Source organism: Acinonyx jubatus, chromosome A1 (assembly GCF_027475565.1).
Source record: "Acinonyx jubatus isolate Ajub_Pintada_27869175 chromosome A1, VMU_Ajub_asm_v1.0, whole genome shotgun sequence".
Lineage (NCBI taxonomy): Eukaryota > Metazoa > Chordata > Mammalia > Carnivora > Felidae > Acinonyx > Acinonyx jubatus.
Genome location: NC_069380.1, coordinates 51,229,063 through 51,255,234, shown reverse-complemented (window position 1 = coordinate 51,255,234; position 26,172 = coordinate 51,229,063). Strand labels below are relative to the sequence as shown.

General features: G+C 40.9%; 1 protein-coding gene across 1 annotated transcript; it reads left to right on the top strand.

Moving 5' to 3' along the window:
* Positions 1–1,329: 1,329 nt before the first annotated feature.
* EDNRB (endothelin receptor type B) lies at positions 1,330–25,393 on the top strand. The gene is made up of 8 exons (XM_015061833.3): positions 1,330–1,464; positions 2,251–2,780; positions 18,188–18,300; positions 18,435–18,639; positions 20,240–20,389; positions 20,791–20,924; positions 21,453–21,561; positions 23,002–25,393. Exons 2-8 carry the CDS (start codon positions 2,301–2,303, stop codon positions 23,134–23,136), a joined length of 1,326 nt encoding a protein of 441 aa, XP_014917319.1. The 5' UTR covers positions 1,330–1,464; positions 2,251–2,300; the 3' UTR covers positions 23,137–25,393.
* Positions 25,394–26,172: the final 779 nt, after the last annotated feature.

Here is a 26,172-nt window from a genome sequence, read left to right as displayed (position 1 = left end):
TTATGTTCTTTAGACCATATTTCACACTTAAAATTCACCCTTTTTAAAAAACGTTTTTAATGTTTGTTTTTGAGAGAGAGAGAGAGACAGAGCGCGAGCAGGGGAGGGGTGGAGAGGGAGACACAGAATCCAAAGCAGGCTCTGAGCTGTCAGCACAGAGCCTGATGCCAGGCTCGAACTCACAGACCGCAAGAACATGACCTGAGCCAAAGATGAGCCATCCAGGCGCCCCCCAAAAATTCACCCTTTTAAATAGAAATTGACATCCTATTTCCAGTTCCCCAGGAAGCATTGCATAGACAACAAAAATCTACAGTTCCTGCCCCAGCTATGCTATCAATTAGCTGTGAAGCCATGAATGAACCACCTAGTCTCTGCGTGAATCTCTGCACGGAATGGTTCCTCCTAGGCATGAAACGTTACAGATTGAACAGGGATTTAGTTGGGTGGAGTCCAGCAGAGGAAGAGCCAGTGTGCATTGCACAGCCTATATCTGACCTGTTTCATACAATCTTCAGCTAAAACTGCCACTCACCATTATTTCTCTCTACCCCCATAAAAAGGGAGTTCAAGAATAGATGGGCAGAAAGGATTTTATCGCTCTGCCTGATAAAAGAAATCACCTTGAATTTGAATGGCAGCTTTCTGATTATTTATATGTACCCTATAGGTATCAAATCCCCCGACAGTATAACAGTGGGGTAGGACACCCCACCCCGAGGTGGCCTAACAAAACACTTGAGGGCACAGCAGGAAGAAAGAGTAGCCACTGCTAGAAAAAATGAAGGAGGAATGCCAGTCCTCTCCCAGGGCAGCACCAGGGCTTGAGAAGAACGAATAGAGAGCTTTTCTGTGTTGGGAGCGATGTGGACTTGAAATCTGAGGGCGAACCAAAACCAGCAAAGAGCACAGCCCCCAAATTCACCAGGTCGTCTACATCACCGCGGCATAGGTACTTAAAGGCAAGAGAAGTCGCCTTCCGCACTGAAAGTCCAGGTTAACTCGTTCAATACAGAACCCCGTTCTAGTCTGGTGCGTGGAAACTTGTCCTTGGTTTAGGCTGGTGCTTTGGAGAACCCAGAACGCTGACAAGCAGCAGGCTCTCGGACGCGTCCCCGGCCGGGGACTGCCCTGGCCAGCGGGCAGCTCCTGCTGATGCTGTCCAGGCGTCGCCCAGGGGGAAAGGTTGCAGAGCGGTCGGAAGGCGCGGGAGGAGTCTGGCGGTGATTGATGGGGAAAGGACGAATGAATAAAAGTACTTGTCTCGGGACGGCAGAGACCTCGAGCAACTGTGGAGGCTACTTGGTCTGGCATTCCCTAGGCGTTTCCTCAGAGCCGGACCGCCCGGCCCTGAAGGGAGGCGTGCTCGCCCCCTAGAGCGGGCTGGAACCGACCTGCGAGCCGAGCGTCCCGGGAAGGAGGTCCCCGCTCATCGCTTTGCTCCCGGTGCTTCCCATTCGCGAGGTAAACATTCTGGCTTGGTGTTGAGTTAAAATTAGTCATTGAACCTTGTCCTGGGGCTTCAGCTTGGGTTGGGAGTTTGGGGATATCTACTTTTAAATCTAATTAAAGAAAAAAAAAAAGGACGCATAGATACAATGAATTAAAATGAGGTTGGAGTAAAGGAGAGCAAATAAAAGTTTGCAGCCACTTAGAGGGGACAGACGCTTCGAAGTTCATGCTGACACTCCCCCAAGTCGGACGAGTTGTGTGGGTCAGCCGGCGCACTCCGGCGGGCGCCGGGGCGATCGGAGCGCAGGCGGCTGGGGAGTAGCGGCTTCCACCACCCGGAGGAGTCTTGACGTTCAGACTCCGCGTTCCCTGCGGAGCAAAATGCAGAGGCTGGCATATGCCCTTGGCCTCTGGGTGCCTCGATCCCCCCAGTCCCCACGCACCCTTAGCCAGAACGACTGTGCTTCCCCGGGACGCACCAAAGAGCTCAAAGCTAAGCCCTAGACACCCAGCCTTCTCTCTCTGGCACACCCCTTCCAGAATGCCCCGCCCCACTGCGAGTCACTTATCCCCCGGGGGATCGCAAGGGAGGAAAAAGCACAGGGAAAGCTGGTTCGGGAAGGACAGTCGAGCGACTCAGAAGTGTCACGCGCGCCGGTTTAGCACTGGCGCGCAAACTTGAGTTACATTTGCGCGCGGACGCTCGCCGCGCGGCTGCGCTCTGCTCTAGCGGTTTGCAGGGGCGTGGCTGGGGTAGCTGCCCCAAGCTTCCAGTCTTTCTTCCCTGCGGTTCTCCAGACTCACAGCTGCAGAGCGGCCACCCGACGCCCACTGGAGCAGGCAGCAGCATGCGGCCGCCGCCAAGCTTGCGCGGACGCGCCCTGCTGGCGCTGGTCATCGCCTGCGGCGTGGCGGGGGTCCAGGGAGAAGAGAGGGGATTCCCATCGACCAGGGCCACTCGGCCACTTCCGGGACCCGGAGAGATAATGACGCCCCCCGCCGAGGTTTCCTGGCCGAAGGATGCCAACGCCAGCGTGCCGTCGACTTCTGCACCCCCGCAGATGCCTAAAGCAGGGAGAACAACCGGAGCCCGGCCACGCTCGCCTCCACCGTGCGAGAGATCCATTGAGATCAAGGAGACTTTCAAGTATATCAACACGGTGGTGTCCTGTCTAGTGTTCGTGCTGGGCATCATCGGGAATTCCACACTGCTGAGAATCATTTACAAGAACAAGTGCATGCGAAACGGCCCTAATATCTTGATAGCCAGCCTGGCTCTGGGAGACCTGCTACACATCATCATTGACATCCCCATCACTGTCTACAAGGTAAAGGGCCAATTTTGACGGGAGGGTGCCTAGGTAGGAGGAGGAAGACGGAAGAGCCTTTGGGGGATGCTTACTCTAGAAGATCCATAGCCTCCTAAAAGTCAGCTAGCATTGGAAACAAATTCCCTACTGGTCTTCAGTAACCTTAGGCTAAGCCTCCAGCAAGTATAATCCCCACACCAGCAGGATCAGCATCACTTGGGAGGGAACATGTTAGAAAAGACATTGTATGGCCCCACCTCAGACCTACTGATTTCAGAAACTCTGAGATAGAGCCCAGTAGTATGTATTTTTAACAAGCCCTCCATGTGATGAGGATGAACTGTAAACTCTGAGAACCACTGGTCCTGAAGTATTTAGTCCCTAAGCCTAGCTCACTGGGCCCACTGTCTCTAAAAAAAAAAAAAAAAATGTGGTCCACAGATTGGCAGCACCGATATCACCAGAGAGCCTGATTAGAACTGCAACTCCGGCCGAGACTTACAAAAGCAGAATCCGCATCTTTAGATACCTGGGTGATTCATATGCACACTAACCTTGGGAGGCATTTTTGTGGAGGGCCCTAAAAGTAGAGGAGCTGGAATTGGGTTTTTTAGGAAACAAATGGGCTAGAAGAAAGAGACCAGATTAGAGAGTACACCAACACGCTTCACCTGCTGTGAATGACTGCACTGCACCTGCTCTTTAGTGCATGTCTACAGCGGGCCAAGCCCTGGAAAGGATGGGTTACTTCCCTTTACTACTTTTGACAGCCCGCAAGTAGGTATTTCTCCATTTTACAGATGATCGACAAGATGTTCGAAGCCTCACAGTTAGTAAGAGATGGAGGTGGGATTCAAGCCCCAATCTCTCAGGTCCAAAGTACAAGCTGTACCCCCATCGATTACCTTGAGAACAAACCAAAGAGCACTCAGCGTGAAGTCTCTAAATGGTTTCAGCTGCTAACGTTGATTGTGATTACCACAGGGAACCGGGCACAGAGAGCTAGGGCAGGACATAAACCCCCGCACTATTTGACTCCAGGTTGTTTTGGAACTCTAGACACATCCCGACATCTCTGGGCCTTAGTTTCCTCAACTCTACAATGAGGCTGTTAGTGCCCAGCTACTGGGGTATTGTGGTGTTAAGGAAAAGAGCCTGGGTGAAAGAGCCAGAAAATTTTTAAAGCCCATGCAAGGATCTAAAACTCTGCTTACCCATCATGATCAGCAGTAGAAAGTCACACATAAGAACAGAACCAAAGTGTAAGGGAAAGGGAATGTGCTTTGGGAATTTGCCTGAAGCTAATCCAGGGCTCAGTACAAGGGGGAAAATGTGGCATGGAGGCTGAGAAGGGGTGATAGGGGATGTTTTGATCTTTGTGGCAGGAAGCACCATAAGACATGCCTTTAATCCTAATCCAAATAACCATACTTTAAGGGAATTCTAGCAATTTCTGAAGTGTAGATATAGGATTCGGATTAAGATCCAGGCTCTGGAAGGAAACACTCCCACAAATGCGGGATAAATAGAAGAAATCCTAAAATGCTGCATGGCAACTTGTTCTCATGAAGTCTGAGTGTTTCCTGGGAGAGGTGCAATCGAAAATGGTCCCTTAGATGCAGTCACAGTTCTTTCTGTTAGAGCCAGAAGTGATGCACTTACTTCTTAAGCAGCCCCAACGACCAACTCTGACTGTTCCAATTTGACAAAAGAATTTCAATTCAATTCGTCAAAACTAACTTGAGAAACTGTAGAGTGGATGTTGCAAAATATTTAAATGAGTGAAATAAAAAGCCTTCTGAAAAGGGAGACTACAATCCAGTTTTGCTAGGCTTGCATAGAATTGTGTGAAAGGTCTCCTTGGGGAGGACTTTCTTACTTTCTTACTTTCTCTGATCACATGATTACATTTGATAAACCAGAGAATATCTGACTCCCGGGGTGGGGGGCGTGGAGGGCACACAGTTTTTACTTTCATTTCAGTTTTCTTTATGATTTCCCTAGGAAATTGCATCATTTTGCCTGAAGCCATTCAATCTGTTAAAACTGTGCTTTTACTTCTGAAGTAAACAGTCAGTACAAATCCGGCCCCCCAGTCATCTATATTGGTCATAAACACATCCATCACAAAGAATAAGGTCCCATTGCCAAGTTTGCCAACGTGGAATGCTACATACTAGCTTTTAGTTTATTTTTTATCTTGCGTGTAAACATGTGTCGCTTGAAGCATAATATAATAATAATGGCTGCCATTTATTATGCACTAGGTTCTTGGTCAGTATCACTAAATCACTGCAGCAAACCCCAGGGAGGAGTACTGTTGTCATCCCTGTTTTACAGGAAAACTCCGTGTTGGACAGGTGAGGAAGTAACTTGCCCAATGTCGCACCACTGGACAGTGGTGAAACTACGGCTTTGACCCGGGCCATCTGGGCCCTAGAACCCGGAAGGTTCTAAGTCTTCCTAGACCTGGGGCCTTCCCTTTCCCTCTGCACTGAGTGAGCTCAGACCCAGCATTGCCTTCTCTCGCATGCAGTATTCTTAGAACCTCATTTGCATGCCCTGGTGGGATTACAGGACACACTGCCACACGGCAGGGTACTTGGTAAACATTTCCAGCTTTAATCTGAGTCATGTGAGGATTTCTATCTCCTGAAATTCCCCTTCAGATGATCTGTAGTACATAATATGGATAATATCACTGTTATTTTAAAGGCTTTATTTTACAAAAAACACCCAATTCAGACTAGTTAAAAGCCATTTATTCTCCTAAATAATTGTGATGCCATATAAGTAAGTTATTTTTTTTTGAAAAAGAGAGAAACATAGGGCACAAGTGAGCGAGGGGCAGACAGAGAGAGAGAGAGAGAGAGAAGCGGGGCTCACCAGAAGCAGGGCTCAAGCTCACCCGAAGTGAGGTTCGTGCTCCCCTGAGGTGGGACTCAAACTCACGAACTGTGAGATCGTGACCCAAACCAACGCCAGATGCTTAACCAACTGAGCCACCCAGGCGCCCAACCATATAAGTAAGTTTTTAAAAATGCATTTAGAACCTCAGCATAATCAGGTATTATACTTAACACAAAGTAATTTAAGTGAATTATGAATGCCATTTAAACTTATCCTAAACTGGGAGACTTTAATCTCTAAACCAATGATTTCTAAATTTTTTTTTATGTTTATTTATTTTTAAGAGAGAGAGAGAGAGAGAGAGAGAGAGAGAGAGAGAGACAGAGCACAAGCAGGGGAGGGGAAGAGAGAGAGGAAGACACAGAATCCAAAGCAGGCTCCAGGCTCTGAGCTGTAGACACAGAACCCGACATGGGGCTCGAACTCACGAACCCTGAGATCATGACCTGAGCTGAAGTCGGACGCTTAACCAACTGAACCACCCAGGCACCCCTAAACTAATGATCTCTAATTTTGTTTTTGTGGGATATTACAATTATCTTTCAGGATCCATTTAATTGTATATATTATATACAATTGACATATATTATAATTAATATGATATAATAATTATAATATATTAAAATGCAAAAAAATGTCATTCATGCATACACACACACAACATTTGCAATTTCATAGAGCCCACCTAACCCATCTGTTGGCACACCCAAGGGACATCAATGTGAATCTATTACATTAATCTGGAGTTCAGTAAATCTAGCATTCAAAAAAGTTGACAAACCCCAAAATGTCATAGTCTCTGATACTGCTGTAGAATGGGACAGGACTTCACAGGGAGGTGCTGACAACCCTTAGGATATAGATCTGTTCTACCTCAAGAAACTAGGTCTCTGGAAACTTTCAGGTAGAATCAGTCCTCTCACCAGGTATCCTATGGCTGAGAGGAAATCCTATGATGAAGGCCACAGAGGTATCATAGGAAACCCAGACAAAGGAAACTGTTGAAGTACTTCACATATGCATATTCATGTAAATATGCTGAAAAGAAGAGTCTGGCTTATCCTTCCCAGCAGTGTCTGCTAAGGCTCTAACATGTTACATTATGTAAGTCCATCCAGATGAAAATGGAAAAGGCAGTCATCCAAAGCGGATATTTAAAAGTATGTATGTATCTTTATATCTCTGTGCACAGGTGTATACACATATAAACACATATAAATAGACAGGTAAATAGCATTTGGCACAGTGCCTGGCACCTAGTAAGAAAAAAATAAATGTGTGTGTGTGTGTGTGTGTGTGTGTGTGTGTGTGTGTGTGTAAGAATGAAAATTTGTTTGGGCTTTTTTTTTCAGCTTTGCCATTATAAATGTGACTACAAATAATAGATTCATACAAATGGCTTTGCACACATGTGTGACTATATCTGAAAATTTCTAGAACTACAATTACTAAATCAAAGGATGTGTGCATTTGTGATTTTGATATATATCTCTATTTTATGCCCCAAAGTTATGGTTGTACTCTTAGTTTGGGTCACTATTTTATATAACATCTCCATACAGATATGCATGTATTAATGTCTATCTCTAGTATATACATGGATCACCATGCCAATATTTACATGGTCTATATCCATGTACCTGAACCAAAAGCCAGTATTTATAAGTATATGATGTGAGGATGAATCTCTTCTTACTCACAGGCTAGTTGTGTCCTTCCTTGTATAGACTGCGGTGAATGGGGTAACCGATATGTCTGTTGCCTATGAGAACCTATCTGACTAGTAAGTTGCGGTAGCACTGATGTCAAAGCTGTCCCAGCTGTGTACAAACAGCAAAGCAGGGGTATACTTCTGGATGCCGTGAAGGTTTTATGTTGTTGGTGGCTGATTGGTTGGTTAGTTAGTTCGTTTGGCTTCGTTTGGTTTAGCAGTGATATTTAACAAAGGTTGGTGGCAAGTTCAAGTTAAAATTTACTTAACTTCTTTTAACTTCTCAAGCAACTAAAAATTCTTGAGCAAATAATGAGTTTTTAAACTATCTCTGGATTTCATTTAACAATTTCACTCTCAGTGCTATATGGGCATGGGTAACTGAGCTAATACGGTTAATTCTCAAATGTAACTTCCTTTATGTGTAAGCAAACTGCATTTGCAAACGAATCTGCTTGTGAACTGGAAGACAGGTTATCGGTATGGACATTGGTTTGATAAGGATCCACATGTAATCAGATGTCCGGCGGTGGTGGGGTGCCTTTGAATGGCTTTGCTGTTAAGATTTCGTAAGCTACTATTAGAGGCAAAGAGCCTGCCTTCATAGTTCTGAAAGGCAAAATCGCTGATCTTTAATGTTTAACTAGTTAAGGTAGGGTATACCTGACATTTAAATGCTGGCATGTAAAAATGTGGAGTTGCTTCACTGAACCCACAAATGAGTTTTGAGTGAAGTGACCTTGTCAGGTAATCAGACATTTTCTGCTTATGACACCCTATCTTTCTGAACAAACTTACCTTCCTCACTTCCAAACTTAGACTACTTCTAGTAATTAACAAGTTTATGTGCAATTGACTAGTTTCATAGTTATAAGTAAAAGTTAGTGGAACGCCATCAGATTTAACTTTTGAAGTCATAATTTTCTGATCGGTAAGTGGAGGTTTATGCACATAGAGCAACATAAGAAGTAAAAGTATCATTGGATAGGGGAGTCTGATTTCTTCCAAGATAATAACACTCCTCATCTCCAGTTAAGTAACTGAGATATTTTACTAACATTTTATAATATTTAGAGATATTCTAGTGGCAGAAGCTCTTTGAACCCAAAATGGAACCTAGATATGTTGAGATTCATTTATTTAAAGAAAAAAAAAATTAAAGAGCACCAATTAAGCACATGTAAAGTGTTAGCTTTTAAAAAGTATTAATAGGCTATTAGCTCTGAATGACCTAGAATCAACTAACAGATAAAACTAATACCCCAACACCCACCTAGTGTCGTGCCTGCAACAGTCAGTACCAGACAGATGCTTGTGGACAAAAGATGTTACACATAAAACATAAGGACAGTGGGACTTTGATAATCATAATTTTGATAACTGTTCAGATGAAAAAGAAGGGTGAAGTTGTTCCTCTTCCTGTATGAGAACATTGGGCATAGTTACATAATAGGTCAATAGCGTAATTCAAATAATCCGGAAACTCAAGAGTTCACATTCCCAATTTATTGTTCCACACGTGGATTCCTGTGACAAAATGGTTGGCAAACTCTTGGCCTTGGGCAATGAAAGATTCGCTAGGTTGCCTCTACGGTCCTTGCGTTTGCTTTTGATCTGCCACTGGCCACTCCATAAATCCAAGCCTCTTAAAATGTCATGGCAATGTTACTTTCAATATGCCCAGGCTTATCTATCAAAGGCTCTACATTTTTTCTTTGCTCACTTTAAATGAGTTGTTCAGAATGAAGATATTTCCATAGGTATACAAGAGGATGACATAGCCAAGACCCTGTTGTCTCAAGGCCAGGGAGCCACGTGCTTCATTTTGCAAAGAAAAACCATATAAGGTGATCTCTGTGTGGCTAATATGCTATAGTTGATTATTTTTAGAGAAACATGCCAAATGCTAATAAATGATTAAGTGCTTCAAAGGGTGTTGACAGATAAAGCCTGAGCTTAAATAAGATTCAAGATGTAATTTATGATGTGAAACAATCTCTTTCAAGACTTTGACGAGGTTGGTTACGTTTGGGAGGCAGCTGAGTGTGGTATATCGGGTACACCTTACCCAACAACTTCTCTAATTTTAGACTTCTGTCCTTTCCTCTTGCCAGTGCTTTTATTTTAGAGATTGATTGCTTCTCTTTCCCCCTATAGACCCTCTGGGGAAAATGTAAACGAAGAAAATAGCCCAAGTGTGGTGGTAGAAGAGCAAGAAAGAGGCTCATGCTTGAGTCAGAAATTTATTAGCAAAGTTGACAGATGCATTTGTCGAGCAATTCTCTGTCCCTAAGACTCACAGCCACTTTCATGCCCCCTGATTTGTGTCCTCTCTCTACTTCTGTCCTCTTTAGCTCAATTGTAGTTTCCAGAAAGGAGGAAAACTATCCTCTGGATGTTTATGTTGTACATATCTTTCTTCCCCCTCGCTCAGTGTTTTCAAATTATTTTAAAGGGCTTTGAGATCGCATGGTAATCAAATGTCTTCTCATAGTAGCTTACCGGTGTCCCAAAGATATTTTCTGGATAGAATTAGGTTTAGGTAAGACATGAGATGATTTAATAAGATTTGCTGACTTCATGAAGTTTCAGAGTCTCTTTCTGAGCCGCGAGACCATCGGCTTGTAATTCTGACATTTTTCACGTGTCACAGTGATCATAGAAGATACAGTTCAACTACATGAATCAAAAAATCTACTAGGTCTGAAAATAGTATTTCTTAATGCTCTTAGTTGGACTCTTCAGAATATGTAACATGTCAGTGAGTTTTTAAGCACAAACTGTGGATTATTCTTGAATTCGAATAATAGGAGAGTAGCAATCTATTTATTGACCTGTTACAGACTTGGAAATAGATTTCATTGTAACACTAGCAGAGAATATATTTAAAGTAAACTTAAATTTCTCCTAAGATATATTTTTTTTATCTTTTCTTTTTGCTTCTGGAGATTTTGTTTCAGGAAACTCCATTCACCTTCATGGAGTCAATGTTGTATTTAAGCAAGTCATAGGAATGTTTCCAGAGCAGGAAAAACCCTCTGTTCTGCGGGTGTGCACGCAACAGATTCTTGGAGACAGAACCTCTGTCTCGCCCAACTCCAGGGGGCGTTGTTCACACTGTGGTCTGTTGAAGTGTCACCCCTGGGGTTATGCTGGCATTATTTCTGACCCACATATTTCTAATCCTCACGACCTAATTTTTAGGTGATTAAGTGCATTTTAATGGATGCAGAATGGAACTTGTAATCGATACCTGTCCCCAAGGGCACAGGTACGACATACGTCAAGAAAATATTTTCTGTGTACCTGACCAGCAGCTTACCTTAAATTCTGTCCATACGTACGATTAAAAAAGAAATGAAAATCCCTTAATAAGCGTGCTCTATCTTTAAAACACCAGTTCAAATGCAGAAAAATTCTTATCTGCTGCAGGAAACAGAGATAAAAGCAGAAGAATACACCCTTTCCCAAAGCTGTGAAACACAACCACTCCATTATTTCCCTCTTTTGACTCTCACTGTAAAAACATTTCTATAATACCAGTCATTTGAAAGAAATGTTCACACTTCATCACAGCCGTCTGGCAAAGTAACCCTGGTTGTTGTTGTAAATACATTGCTCACCCAGCCTTTTAAACAATCATGTCCTACAGCATCTCCATGCTTAGGCAGCCATCTCCACCAAATTTACAACTAAAGCTCCTGGTAGGATCCCATTAGATATTGAGAAGTCCTGTTTTATGTCAGTCATTTCCTTGGCAGCTTTGAGTAGGAGCGACAGGATGGGAGAGGAACTTTTGCTTTTCACTTTTTCTAGCCTGTTTGGAAGGCGGAACTCCAAAAAGAGAAGAGCCAACCATCACCCCGCAATCCCTCAGGGCCCTGGCTCCATGTGTCAAGAAGACCTGATCCTCTGGAAAGAGGAAGGAAGGGCATGGAATAGACAATACAAAAACAAACAAACAAACAATAAATGCGTAGCCATCTCAGTTCTCTAAAGACTTTGTTCCAAACATGAGAACTGAAAGTTCATGACAATAGTTTTATCATAAGATTTCTGCCTTATGATTGCATTCATGCATTCATCCATTGCACACTCATTCACTGTTAATCAACAGGCATTTAATGAGTGACCACTGTGTGCCAGGCACTATGCTGGACGTTAAAAATGTGATAGAGTATTCTGAAACAAGTAAATAGTTAAAACTCAGTATATACTCTTGATTTAAAAAATAGGAAAAGAAAATAGTATATAAGGTTAATGAAGCGATTGGACATTTATTAGTGCAAGACGGTTAACTTTCAAATTCCCTGACTTTATGGGGCTTAATTCCTTTGGGCATTAACAGTGGTATGTATTAACAGGGTTTTCTCCATTTAATTTCTCAGGAATGTGATTTTTAATTAAAAAGAGAAATGAAAAATGTAAATCTCCCAGTTGGAGAGATTTTGTAGGAATCATTAACAATACTTATAAAAAGGGGATATTTATTTCCTATTCATGCTATTTATCCTTTTAGAAATTAAGAAAAAATATATAATATAAAAATAATTGTTAAATGTAATAGAAAAATAATGTATTTGTATTTTTTCTAAATTTTTTTTTACACTTACTTATTTTTGAGAGACAGAGAGAGACAAAGCACAAGTGGGGGAGGGGCAGAGAGAGAAGGAGACACAGAATCCGAAGCAGGCAGCCTGATGCGGGGCTCGAACCCACAAACCATGAGATCGTGACCTGAGCCGAAGTCAGACGCTCAACCGACTGAGCCACCCAGGTGACCCTGTATGCTATTGCCTTTTTTTCTTTCATAAACAGCCATTCCAACATAAAGTTGTGCAGTCATGGTCATCCTTGAGTAGGAATCTTATAATCAGTACGATCACGTCTTTTTTCAGTCTAGTGTTGATTTACTTATTTGTTTTTATTCATACAAAAGAAACGTTCTCAGGAAGCAGTGTAAACCATAGGGGAAGGGAATGAGCACAAGTGTGAGCTATCATGTGTCGAATGGACACCACACTGTGGGACCTAACAGTGTCAAAAGCTCTTAGTTGGTTGAGTCATTGCAATATGAAAACGAGTAACAGTTATGGGAGTAATTTCTAACTGGTTCACATTTAATTAGTGGTAGGTAATATATATTCAAACTTACTTTTAAGCAGAACCTAGACATTTAATTCCTGTGACAGAGACCAAGAAACAATACAGAACTCTAACATTGATTTTGCAATTAGAGAGACTTGTCTGATTGCGTGCTTGATTTGTTTTCAGTATTCACGTCTTGCCCTTAAGTTATCTAATTGAATGGAGTGAAGTCCAAAGAAAAAACTCAACATGAGGAATAAGAATGTGTTGTTGCTGGGTTTAAAGTTAGAATTACTTCCTCTTGCAATAAAAAGAATCAATTTCCCCTACAAGACGAAAGCTATATTGTTGGACTTCAAATTAGGTGTTGGATGTCAGGATTTTTGTCAACAAAGAGTGAAATAATTAATTTCCAGTTATCACAAAAATCTGTAAGAACATTCTTCCACTGAAATTTAAAGATGGCACCTTGGTTGAGAGTGATGTTCGTTTTTAAACTTTAGTAAATCTTCCCTCACTTCCACTTGGGGTTTTGTTCACCATTAAGCAAGGGGTTGATGTCTTTGCATTTTACATAAGCTCCCAGCACTAAATTGCCCAAGACTTACCGGAAGCCATTAAGACCAAGATAAGCGTCAGAAGTGGGCATGGTTTCTGCCACTGGGTAGCTGGCTTCTCAGAGTCTCCACAAAGCCTTCTGGTTGGAGAGAGCCTTCTGGTTGGAGGTTGCAGGGGTTGCCAAAGTCACCCTTCTCATTACAAAATAACAGAAGTGACAGTGGACACTTTGTCTCTCATCTTTTGTGGCCTTCCAGGACCAACAGCATTCCGGCCTGAATTGAAAGCCTGCAAAGCTAAAAAAGCTGATGAAGGTTAATGCTCCCTGGTTTGCCGTTCCTTTTCCTTTGGAAGGGTAGATTAGAAAATTGTAAGCCCTCAGTTATGATTAGGCTTCTGACTATCTCTGTGTCGAACGTGAAGAGAACGGTTACAATTTTCAGTTTGTGTTTCCCTATCCCCTGTGATAACTTGGGTCAGAGGTTGAGCTGCAGGCCTCCCAGTGGTATGAAGAACAATCCTCCAATTTCTGGGCTGAGCCAAAAACAATAGTAACCTCAAAACAGGGCCTGGATTCAGTACAGGGCTCCTTTCCATTGGCCAGACTTCTTTCCCTTCCGTGGCCTGGACGCTCATTCATCTTGATTCATCTGATGCCTGCACCTAGGTGATCCTAGTATTTGCATATCTGGAAACAGTTTGAGGCAAATAAGATATTTGGAAATATGTTAATTTTTGGATATTATGTGAATGAAATGGCTACGTGCTTAGGAGAGATTTTATTTTGCATCTAGATATTTTTACCATTGACACATAGGTATGGGTCAAAATGCGAATATTGATTTAATTCTAAACAATCTTTTTTCTGTGGTCGGTTTCTCCAAAACGCTATATAGACTCTAAAATCAGACCATGTGGGTTCAAACGTGGATCGGTTACTTCAGTGAGTAATAAACCAAGTTACCAGGACAAGTAACCAAGTGAGTAAAGCAAGGACAGATATATTACTTGTCAAATGATGAATAGTAAATAACCCCAAAACTTAGTGGCTTGAAACAATAAACTTTTATTATCTCACATCTCGTCTGTGGCTCTAGAATTCAGGAACCACTTAGCTGGGTGCTTCTGGTCCAGTGTCTCTCATGAGGGTGCAGTCAAGGTATTGGCCACGGGCTTCAGTTTTCTGAAGATTTGCCTAAAGCTGGAGGAATCTCTCATTCATACAGCTGGTAAATTTGTGCTAGTCTCACCTTTTTTTCTTTTCTTTCTTTCTTTTTTTTTTTTAACGTTTACGTATTCTCGAGAAAGAGACAGAGACAGAGTGTGAGTGGGGGAGGGTCCGAGAGAGGGGGAGACACAGAATTTGAAGCAGGCTCCAGGCTCTGAGCTGTCAGCACAGAGCCTGATGCGGGGCTCGAACTCACAAACTGTGAGGTCATGACCTGAGCCGAAGTCGGATGCTTAACCGACTGAGCCACCCAGGTGCCCCTGGCAAATTTTTGCTAGTCGTTTTCAGGAGGCCTAAGTTCCTCACCATGCTGGCCTGCCCACAGACACTTGGGTGTCCTCCTGACATGGCACCTGGTCTCCTGAGAATGAGTGATCCACCAGACCACAAGGAGAAAGCCATATGCCTTTTGTGACTAGTCTCCGACATCACACATCATCCCTTTCACCACATTCTGTTCGTAGAAAGCAAATTGTTAAAGCCAACCCTCATTCAAGGAAAGGGAAACGAGTCTTCTTCACCTTGTGAAGGGAAGAGCAGCAAAGAATTTGTGGACGTATTTAAAACCAACACAGTATGTTAATAACCTTCTAAGTGCCTCAGTTTTCTTATCTGTAAAATGGGGATCAGTAGTACTATGTCCTAGGATTTCTTCAGAGATGTCAACGATATGGTATGTGCAAAGTGCTTAGAATAATGCCTAACCTATTTGCAAGTGCCACATAACTGTTAGTTTTGTTTTCTTTCTTTTTTTTTTTTTCCTGATACCTCTAAGAGCAATCAGAATTAGAAATATTGTCTGGATAATTCATAAGAAGCTGGTCTGGTAGAGTCCTTGGAACTGGTTGGAACTTTTTTATTCTTATGTTTCCAAGGGCAATTGGCAGTTCCTTTAAAGTATCTTAAGTTCATAGCCGGTTCAGACCTAAGGCATCCTGAGTCTGATGAATGAGTCTGAATGGCTCCATCATTCATGTGACAAACCTCTTAGTTCCCTGACTCCTCGTGTCTTATATCCAAACCATAACAAATCCTCCCGGCTCCACCTTCAAATATAAAAATATATTTGGTCTGCAACCCATTCGTTCAGCCCCAGGTTACCACCGGGTCCAGCTGACCACAATCTCTCATCAAAGCTTCCTTTCTCAACCCCACATTCTATTCTACATTGAGCATCCACACTGATCTTTTTACTTATTTTTATTTTTTTAATGTTTACTTATTTTTGAGAGGGAGAGCACAAGCAGGGAGGGGCCGAGAGAAAGAGGGAAACAGAATCCCAAGCAAGCTCACACTGTCAGCACAGAGCTTGATGTGGGGCTCAAACTCACGAACTGTGAGATCACGACCTGAGCCCAAATCAAGAATCAGACGCTTAACTGAGCCACCCAGGCTCCCCTGACAGTGATCTTCTTCAACCATAAATAAGACCATGCCATTTCCCTGTTTAAAAACGGACAATGTACTTCCTCAAAAATTATTCAGACAACTCCTTCTACAACATCATCTCTTAGACACTTGGCCTGGGTCTTGATAGACTTCTTTGTGTAAGGTCAGCACACTAGGCTTATTTTCTTACGCCGAGACCTTTGCACTTGCTCCTTCCTCTGCCCTGAATGCACTTTGCATGGCTTACTCTCTTACTGTAGTCAGATCCCTTACTCATATGTTGCCTCTTTAGAAAGATGTTGCTTGAGAAGCTTATCAAGAAATTACTCCAAATCCCACTATACCCTCTTCATATAATGGCAATAACCATATGACACCATATTAAATATTTGTGTGCGTTTTTTATAGGCCTCCTTCACTAGCCTGTAATCTCTAGGAGAGCAGGGAGTTTGCTTTATTCACTGATATGCACCCTGTACTCAGAATGGTGCCTGGCATATAGTGAATGCTCAATAAATGCTTATTGAATGAATGAATGAATGAATGAATGAATGAACAAGCAGAATTCTGACCCAATTGACTAATCCAGAAGTCACAAGTAGTCTGATCTACAGATATATTTTTTTGATACAATGTTATTTGACAGTGTTTTTTAAAAATATGAGTTAGGGGCGCCTGGGTGGCTCAGTCAGTTAAGCGGCTGACTTTGGCTCAGGTCATGATCTCGCGGTTCGTGAGTTCAAGCCCCGCGTCGGGCTCTGTGCTGACAGCTCAGAGCCTGGAGCCTGTTTCAGATTCTGTGTCTCCCTCTCTCTCTCACCCTCCCCTGTTCATGCTCTGTCTCTCTCTGTCTCAAAAATAAATAAACGTTAAAAAAAATTTTTTTAAATGAGTTAAAAACTTTTATAATTATGAGGTTTTATATAAAAATTCGATTTTTTTAGTTAAAATCAAGAGTTGTGTTTTGTTGTTGGTTTTTAATGTGGGATTCCTTGGCAAAAATCATATCATTTCTTTAAGCAGCTTCCCCTTTTAGATGGGATTTACCCCACACCCTACCACTCTTTATTATCTTCCTGACACCGATGACTTCTTTATACCCGGCTTCTCTACCCCTCTGTGTTACCTGCCTGGCCCTGTAGATCTTCAGGACCCTAGATGAAGCATGTCTGTGGTAAGCTTGCAACATCTGTCCTACATGTCAGAGTAACTTTTTGTATCTAACTTGGAAACGAAATTGGTCTCATGTTGGAGCTCGAAGTCGTATTCATACTAGACACACATTTCAGCCTTTGGTGCCATTTTGGAACAATCACACATCTTGACAGACTCCACAAAGAAACTTCACTAAAGTGAAAGGACAGAAAGTCTCAATTGTGTTTCAAAATAGTTTTCACTTTTGGAAGATTATTTTTTAAAACATTAAAAAAAACACACATTGATTTGAAATACTTTTCTTTATTTTCAAAACCTCAGGAACATTCAATCCAGATGTTCACCTAAAGTGATTCATTAACCAGTGTGGGCACACCCAGTTGTCCTAAGAAAGAAATTAACTGGTTTTCACAATAGATGGTTGTACATCTATTGTGAAAGCCGGAAGGAGAGACATATATGTATAATAGCAAGAACTTATGTCTTTTTACTCATGGTAGAGCCAGTGCCTATATGTTTTAGGGGTTTGAATATGGCATCCACAACATGGCAGGAACTGAATTAGGCAGTTGCAGAGGCCATATTCTGCCTTATACTCTAGGGATTCAAGAGAGCAAAAACTAAACAAAACAAACAAGTAAATGTTATAATACATGCAATGGTTGGTGACAGGTGCTATGGATAAAAAGGAAAGTCGAGGAGGGTATGAGAGACAGGAACCTGGCTAGTTACTGTACTAATAATGGGGTTAAAGTAGGTTATGTTGAAAAGATGAGGTTTGAGCAAAATCTGAAGGAGGTAAGGGAGTTAGCCCAGTGGATCTGTGGGGAAAGAGCCTTCCAGAATAAGGAAACACCTAGAGTAAAGCCCTAACACAGCAGTGTGTCTAGGGCATTCAAGGAGCAATGTGCATATTCCCGCTGAGTTTCTGGGCCCTCAAGTTGACTACAGTAAAGTGGAAATATGCAAATACACATTTGTCATCTGTTTTTAACATTTATCATGTATATTTTGGTTTGGCCATGACCTGAGCATGTGAGACTCCACGACAGTAGAAGAGATGTTTTCAGTGCACCACATTCAGTTTTCCAAGGGGAACTTACAAGATCGGCCCCAGTTAGCCCCATGGTGGAGTTTCGGATCCTAAGCTACTGTGTATGCATAACAAATTCTCCTGAACTGGCTGCATTTGCATTATTCCCAACCGCTCTCCTGATCCATATATCGAACGCTGATGCTTTTCAAAGGAGTAATCCATGAGGAAAAGAAGAAGAACTGGAATTGGTTATCTAACTCTGCATGTTAATTACCGTCCACTAAGTAATGCAGTTCAGAGGGCACCGTGTGAAAATCTTGCTCACAGAGCTTCATGTCTTCTCAATGCAGCTGCTTGCCGAGGACTGGCCCTTTGGAGTTGAGATGTGTAAGCTGGTGCCTTTTATCCAGAAGGCCTCCGTGGGAATCACTGTGTTGAGTCTATGTGCTCTAAGTATTGACAGGTAAGAGCGTATATTTAAGCCAGGTATATCCTGAACACTATACTAGTGATTGCTATGTTACTTAGAAACTAAACTATGTAATTCAATAAAAGCAGACTCTGCAGCTTGACAAATAATTCTATTTTGTACTTCAGATATCGAGCCGTTGCTTCTTGGAGTCGAATTAAAGGAATCGGGGTTCCAAAATGGACAGCAGTTGAAATTGTTTTAATTTGGGTGGTCTCTGTGGTTCTGGCAGTCCCTGAAGCCGTGGGTTTTGATATGATAACCATTGACTACAAAGGACGTTACCTGCGAATCTGCTTGCTTCGTCCCACTCAGAAAACAGCCTTCATGCAGGTGAATTTTACCTTTTCCTTTCCTTTCCATTCTTGCCTTATAAATATTTAGCTACTTTCCGCCTGATCTTCCCTTCTTGGAAAGCTATTGATTTATGACTGTCCTTGGCATAAATTAAGAGTGTAAGCCTCTGGACTGGGGGGCTAACAGTGACTAATGACCCATGCTGTGGAAAGCTAGGTCACTACTTCCACAAGAATTCCCTGGTGTTCAGGGATACAGATAAAGCAAGTTCACATGAGAGGATCGATTGGGACGTATAGCTTTTCTACTCATCTCCTCCATAAGGACTGCCAACTACTACGTATTCCTCATAAGACAACACAGCAGCCATCAGAGGGAGTGGATGGTTCAGTGAGTGATCAAGTAGGAGATGCCTGGATGTGGAAGGATTCTGAATGGCAAGCCTGCCCTCTATCTAAAGGGAAAGCTGCCATTGCAAAGAATTTTTCGTCCTGGCCATTTATTCAAGAACGTTGAATCAGGAAATGGGGGAAAATGGCAATGTTGGTATTTGAAGACAGATCTTGAGTATAAAAGACTCTTCCCAACAGAATGGATTAAGAGGCGTTAATGCAGGTGTCACCAATGGTTATTTTCTATTTCACATATAAGAAGACTATATACAACTTTAGGGATTATATGTATCCCGGTAATTAAAAGAAAAAAGAAGTGGGGTGCCTGGGTGGCTCAGTCGGTTAAACGTCCGAGTTTGGCTCAGGTCATGATCTCGTGATTCATGGACTTGAGCCCCCCGTCAGGCTCTGTGCTGACAGCTCAGAGCCTGGAGCCTGCTTCAGATTCTGTGTCCCTCCCCTCTCTCTGCCCCTCCCCTGCTCATGCTCTGTCTGTCTCTGTCTCTCAACAATAAATAAATGTTAAAAAAAATTTTCTTAAGAAAAAAGAGGGACATTAATGTGAAATTGAGAATGAGATTGCTATCTTCTTGTGTCTTATTAGTTAAAAGGAAAAAGTTTTCTGCATAGATTACATAAATTCTGCTCCAACACAGTTGGAAAAAAAGATAGAGCAGAAATAAAGTAAAAAAAAAAAAAAAAAAAAAAGGCCTAAGTCATAAGCAGCTTTGATTTTCTAATTGGTAAGTGAGATTCATACATTTCTTAGCTAAATAATTAATGCAGACCTTTCCACATCTATTTTTGTCTGGGAAACACACTTGTTAAAAAGTGAATGCTTCCCTTAAACACTAGGATGTTTTCACATATTCAGATGTGGTATTTCACAGAAAGAGTACCTTAAGAATGTTTTTGCTTAAGGATAATTTGCTTATGTGAAGGCAAAAATATTTGAATTACCAGATATTTTTAATTTTGCCCAACTGCCTAAATTCTTGAGCAGAATTACAGCACACTGCCTTAGAGAATTGAAATGCCCTTTAAGTAATGTTTGTTATACTTAGTATAAGTATTTAGTTATTTGTTCAGTAGATGTGGCCTGAAATATTCTATATAGTGTTTAGGAAATGTGTCTACTTTAGAAGTAGATGAGTATGTTGTTGTTTTTTTTTAATTTAACGTGTGGTGTAGAAGATGTTTTTTACAGAGGAATGTTAACTCATAGAATTTTCTCTTCTCCATAGTTTTACAAGACAGCTAAAGATTGGTGGCTATTTAGTTTCTATTTCTGCTTGCCATTGGCCATCACTGCATTTTTTTATACGCTGATGACCTGTGAAATGTTGAGAAAGAAGAGTGGCATGCAGATTGCTTTAAATGACCACTTAAAGCAGGTAAGAAAATAGAAATACGTGCTGACTCACGATTATAATTATGAATAAGAAAATTATTACAATGACAACAAATTAAAATTATTATACACTAGACCATACTTTCTTTCTCTTGCTTCCAGTATTTCTGAAAATACAAAGAACATTTTTATATTATCTATCGAGAGATAATTCTGTTCTATGTAATCTAAAAAGATCTAGAAAGATCCATTACCTTTTTAAGGTGAATCTCTAGTCACTTTACTTCTAATTCACATCAACTATTCGACTTAAAGCTTGATGTTCTGAATTTGTACAAATGCCACTGGCTTTTAGTAAACAATATTAAATATTCTGTTTGGGAAGTGGGGACACTGTGATTATCTGAATCCTCTATTTAGTCCCTGACTATGGTTTTATTACAGAGACGGGAAGTGGCCAAAACGGTCTTTTGCCTGGTCCTCGTCTTTGCCCTGTGCTGGCTTCCCCTTCACCTCAGCAGGATTTTGAAGCTCACTCTTTATGATCAGAATGATCCTAATAGATGTGAACTTTTGAGGTAAGAAAAGTAAACTAGACCGATTTTTGTAGGTAAACGCCATTCAGAAGTTTTTTTCCACTGGTCCCTTGCAGAGACAGAGTACCATTTTGCTAGTCTTTAGGGAGCAGTTACGATTCTCACTTTTCCCCCTTCACTCCTGTTGTAGAGGAAGGAATAAAGCAGACTAATAAGAACACTGAGAATCGAGAGGCAGAGCTCTCTCCATTCGATCATAAAATGATCGAAATGTTGAGTGGGTGGCACTATTGAAAATATAAGCTCCGATTCTCCTTGGCACTTCGCAAAGCCTTCTCAGCCAGCCTCAGCACTTCCGAATGAGATTTTATTGTCAAAGAGAGAATTGGGCATGGGAGGGAGGGGCATGATGACAGAGAGAGACAGAGAGAGAGAGAGATCATTATGAGCAAAGACCAGTGATAAAGTCAAACTATTGTATATGAGTAATGTTTTTCCCCCAAAACTCAAGAGTTTGCAAGGAATATAGGCTTAAAGCAACAAAGACATGTTTTGGAATGTTTCTTACAGCTTTTTGTTGGTGTTGGACTACATTGGCATCAACATGGCCTCCCTGAATTCCTGCATTAATCCTATAGCTCTGTATTTGGTGAGCAAAAGATTCAAAAACTGCTTTAAGGTGAGAGTATTTCAAAATAAAAAGCTCTTTTTTAGCCTGGCATCAAATATAACCTTTCCAAACGATTCAGATTTATATCTAAAGAGATTTAGTCAATTATTTTACAGTATTCCCTTGCGTTACATCACAGATAATTTTTTAAAATATGACTTCTGCTCAAAACTCACTCTACTTGATTTCTGCCTATAAATCCTCATCAACCACTCCCTTCTGCCTCAACCAATCAGTTGTACTTGGAGAAATGCTCAGAAAATTAACAAAAAGGACATGCATTGATGTCTGACAGATGTCATACGATAAGAGCTAAACATGAGTTAAATGCCTTGTTCCCATTTTCAGTAGGTTTTGGACTAAGGCAGCATGGCTTGGATTATAACTAACTTAGTATCTTTTTCATATGGGACATGAGAATAGCAAGTCTAATGGAGACATGTAATTCAGGTTCTACCTCCTCTTTGCCACCTTGCTTGTAGAGCAGAGTTGTGCTACTTGATGTAGAATATGTGTATTATTCTTCATTTGGCCACTTGCATTGTAACATCCATCCATTCATTCACTCCTTCGACAATCTAATATGAATGACATATTCCCTTCCCTTATATGGGAATGATCCATTTGTCCCTGGTAGCTCATTGCTGGAAAGAACTCAGCTTCCTCAAAACATCTAAATCAGTCTTAAGTTCTTTACCCACTCATAAGCTCATGAATTGTAGAGCTAGAAGAGAACGTTCATCAAGATCGACTCCCTCTTTTTAGAGAACAGAAAACAATGGACCTCCCAGTTCCTTATACATACAGATCCTCAGAAAGCAAACAGTATGAACAAAGTTTGGGGATTTAAAAAAAAAATCCAAGAGAAGAAATTGGATGGATCAAACCGAGACATTAATGTACTTTCTAAGTTCATTGTGTGACGGTATTAAAAAGGCACACGAGCATAACACGTGGCTGACAAAAACATCAATACAACATTAAATTCACTGACAGAAAGCAGGCTACAGAGTAGTACATATAGTACAATTTTATTAAGATAACACACTCATGCACACATGCACATACACGGTCGTGTGTTTATATGTATGGTGTGTGGTAATATTTCTACTTGCATAGGAAGAAGTCTTGAATTATATATTTATCAAATATTAAGAGAATTTCTCAAGTAAGCAAGAGTAAATATCAAGAATGAGTGCTTTTCCCTTTTAATTTTAATGAAAAGGTGAGTTTTAGTGATATACATTTCTTTCCCTGTATTTTCTAGTATAAAAAACTATCATATACTACTTGTGTAATTATATGCTGTTAAAGGGAAAAATAAGAGAACATGGAAAGGAAGTGGCCAAGAACTCCCGATCGTGCCCAGACAGTCAGAACCCTAGAAAGTAGGAAGAGTCATGACAGTAACTGATGTGAACGGCTAACGAGTTACTTTGCTCTGTACAGTCATGCCTATGCTGCTGGTGCCAGTCATTTGAAGAAAAACAGTCCTTGGAGGAAAAGCAGTCATGCCTGAAGTTCAAAGCTAATGATCACGGATATGACAACTTCCGCTCCAGTAATAAATACAGCTCATCTTAGGAGAAGGAATAGTCACTTAATTTCATTTTCTTTATTGTGGACAGAAGTCACTAAAACAAGGAGGCGTTTGCCAAAACAAAACAACTGTGTGCTTGCACAAAACAATGTAAAAGTGTAAGAGTGATGATTTTCTTAACACTCACAGTGACCCATGACTCTCTGTGAGCTATTTATTGCCTGAGAAAACAAAAGCCTTGAGAATTAAGAAAGCCTCCTCGTGAAAGCACTTAATTTTACACAGCCAGCACTCCAGTGTAGCTCTTAATAACTTCCAGTACATTCCTGCACCACTTAGGTTTAGGTTGAACTCACTCTGAATTCCTGTTCAAGGGGTTTATGTTTTAAATTCATGTGAATCTGATATAAAGGAAAATTGTGTCACTGTAAAATGGAATCTTTAAGTAAAGTTTAAATGGCTCAATTCAAAATTTTAAAAAATCCTTTAAAAGAACCTTTTCTTAATTCATGGCGTCAAACCACTGGCTGGACTATAAAATGTGAAAGCAAGTTTAGCTGGTGTATCTTTTTTTTTTTTTTTCACATTAGAAACATAATTAAAGGATCAGGAGGTAGCATCAGAGAGACAGGTTTTTGAAAATCATTAATCTTTCTCCATTCAGATAAGGCCAAATGTCACAAAGGGAAGGAGAGAGAAGGTTTGGAATGCTTTCCCCAAAGACTGCTTTGAAGTCTCCTACTCATGTATTCTGCGAAGAAAATGCTATGCTACCTATGATTTTTTTTCAAGATTATTAAAATATTCTCCTTTCACTACTGTAGTTGAAACACTATTTGTTTATTCTGTCATCTGCAAGTACTTAGCTACAATTATAGGACATGCAGATGATTCAACAAAGGGCCAGCCCCAGCGTTTAGTACCTTTACAATGGAGAGATGCCAGTAACCACCTAAGGGACAGGACGTGAGTTGCCTGGAGCAGGGCCCACAGGGCGCAGGAGAAAGCAGGGTCCTCTCCCACCTGCTGCAGTCAAAATGGTCTCTGGCGTAGGTGTAATATGATAATTAAAACACTGTTTTTTGAAATCACACAAATTAATCAATTTAACAACTACTTGTAAAGCTTATTACTAATTTTTATATCATTTTTATAAATAACTAATAAAAAACAGTTTTTGATGTGGTGCTTTTTTGTCACATACAGGCAAAAGTGCTTTTGGGGACTGTAAGGACCTCTTTCTTTGTGCATTCTTGCCTAATTCTTTCATCTCCCCAGCAAAGTGCCTTAGGTTAACTTGGGATGATATGTGTGTGAAAATATGTACAAGAGAGAACGGAAGAGAGAGGAAATGAGGTGGGGTGGGAGGAAACCCACAGGGACGGATTCCCATTCTTAGCCTGACGTTCGTCATTGCCCCGTCACGTCAATGCAAAAGGTCCTGATTCTGTTCCAGCAAAACACAGTGCAATGTTCTCAGAGTGACTGCAGGAATAAATTGGGCCCAAGAGCTTTAACTCTGTCTTAAAATATAGCAGAGTTTCTACTTTTTTTTTTTTTCCCTTTAGTAACCCTGGGCCACGTGCTGGAAATGAGCTAGCAATGTTGTTTTCTGCCAGCATCTAATGTGACAACACAGCAAACCAAAACCCCAAGATGTGGCCAAAAAGAAATGACAATAATTAATTCACATGCCACATGGATTCTATTTACAGATCACTCACGGTCTTGTTTATTAGTTTCTTCCCAATCACTTTCTCAGACACTTGTCAACACAAAAGACATTTCAAACTTTGGATTTTAAATTAACTTTGGATAACTAATATATTTTTTATTCCCACTTAAGTTTTAGATCATTTTTATTACCATGTACTGAGTTTTGGTTCTTCCTCCTCATTTACATCCCAATACCCTTTCCTTTTCCATATCAGACTGTGGTCTGTAATCATCTTGCCAAATTTTGAAACCGCACACAAAGAGTATGTACACGGACTATTTATAACGAAATTGCTTTCAGTAGCTTTTCTAAAAATGTTTGATTTGAAAATGTTAACATCTGATAAAAGTTGGTAAGAAGCAAATATGATTTCTGGACATAATTAAAACCAATATGGCCAAAGGAATTCAGGTTGTAGCAAAACATGGGTATGCTGTAGTTAACTCTATAAAATTGTAATATAAACATGTAAAATAATTATGTATTTTGTCTTCTTGTGGTCACTTAAAGTGGCAACTACTGTAGTTGCTGATTCCTTATTATGTAAACAAAATCAATAAAAAGTTAAATTGTTTAAAAAAAAAGACCAGCTTATTTTTCACTGCGCAGGCAATAATTTATTAAATACCAATTGATTAAGTGTTTAAAGGTTATACAAATGTTATGGGTAGACATTATTTATGTTAAGCATACAATGATCATGGAAGGATATGAGTTGTTAAATTTCTGGTCTCCAGGCTGCATTATTGTTGTGTTTTATTGTTGTGAATAACCAGATATACACACAAGACATTCAATTTTCCAAGGCTGATGATCTGGTTGATAGTTTGCGATGGCCCCTCCTGTCTTCCTATCCCTGGTTGCCTGCCTTTGGAGCATTTCACTGGTTGATAATTATTGGACCAAAGGTCAAAGGGGAAAGGTTGAAATGAGCTTTTGGGATCACTCGCTTCATTTCACAAGCTTCTTTTGAGTGTTTGCTATGTGTGAAGTAGGATGAAATTAATAAAATGCAAGTTTCCTATTTGATAGGAGACAGAAATAATAACAAAATTTTAATACAAGGCAAAATGAAATGAGTACTGAGTAACCACAAACTCACTACCCTCAAGGCTCATGTGTTGTGTCTCTTAGCACATGATCCCTTTTTCTCTCTGACCAAAATAACCAAGAATTAGCATTTACTCTTTTCCCATACAATGATGTTAAACCCAGCCTAGTGTTCCAGACCCTTCTGAGCGATCCCTGACCTTTGCTGGATTTCAGCTGCCTAATCTCAGCTGAGCATTTGAGATATAGGTGTTCAGAGTTCCAGGGGCTATGTGAGAAGTACAGGAAGAGCAAGCGTAAGTGTTACTCTCTT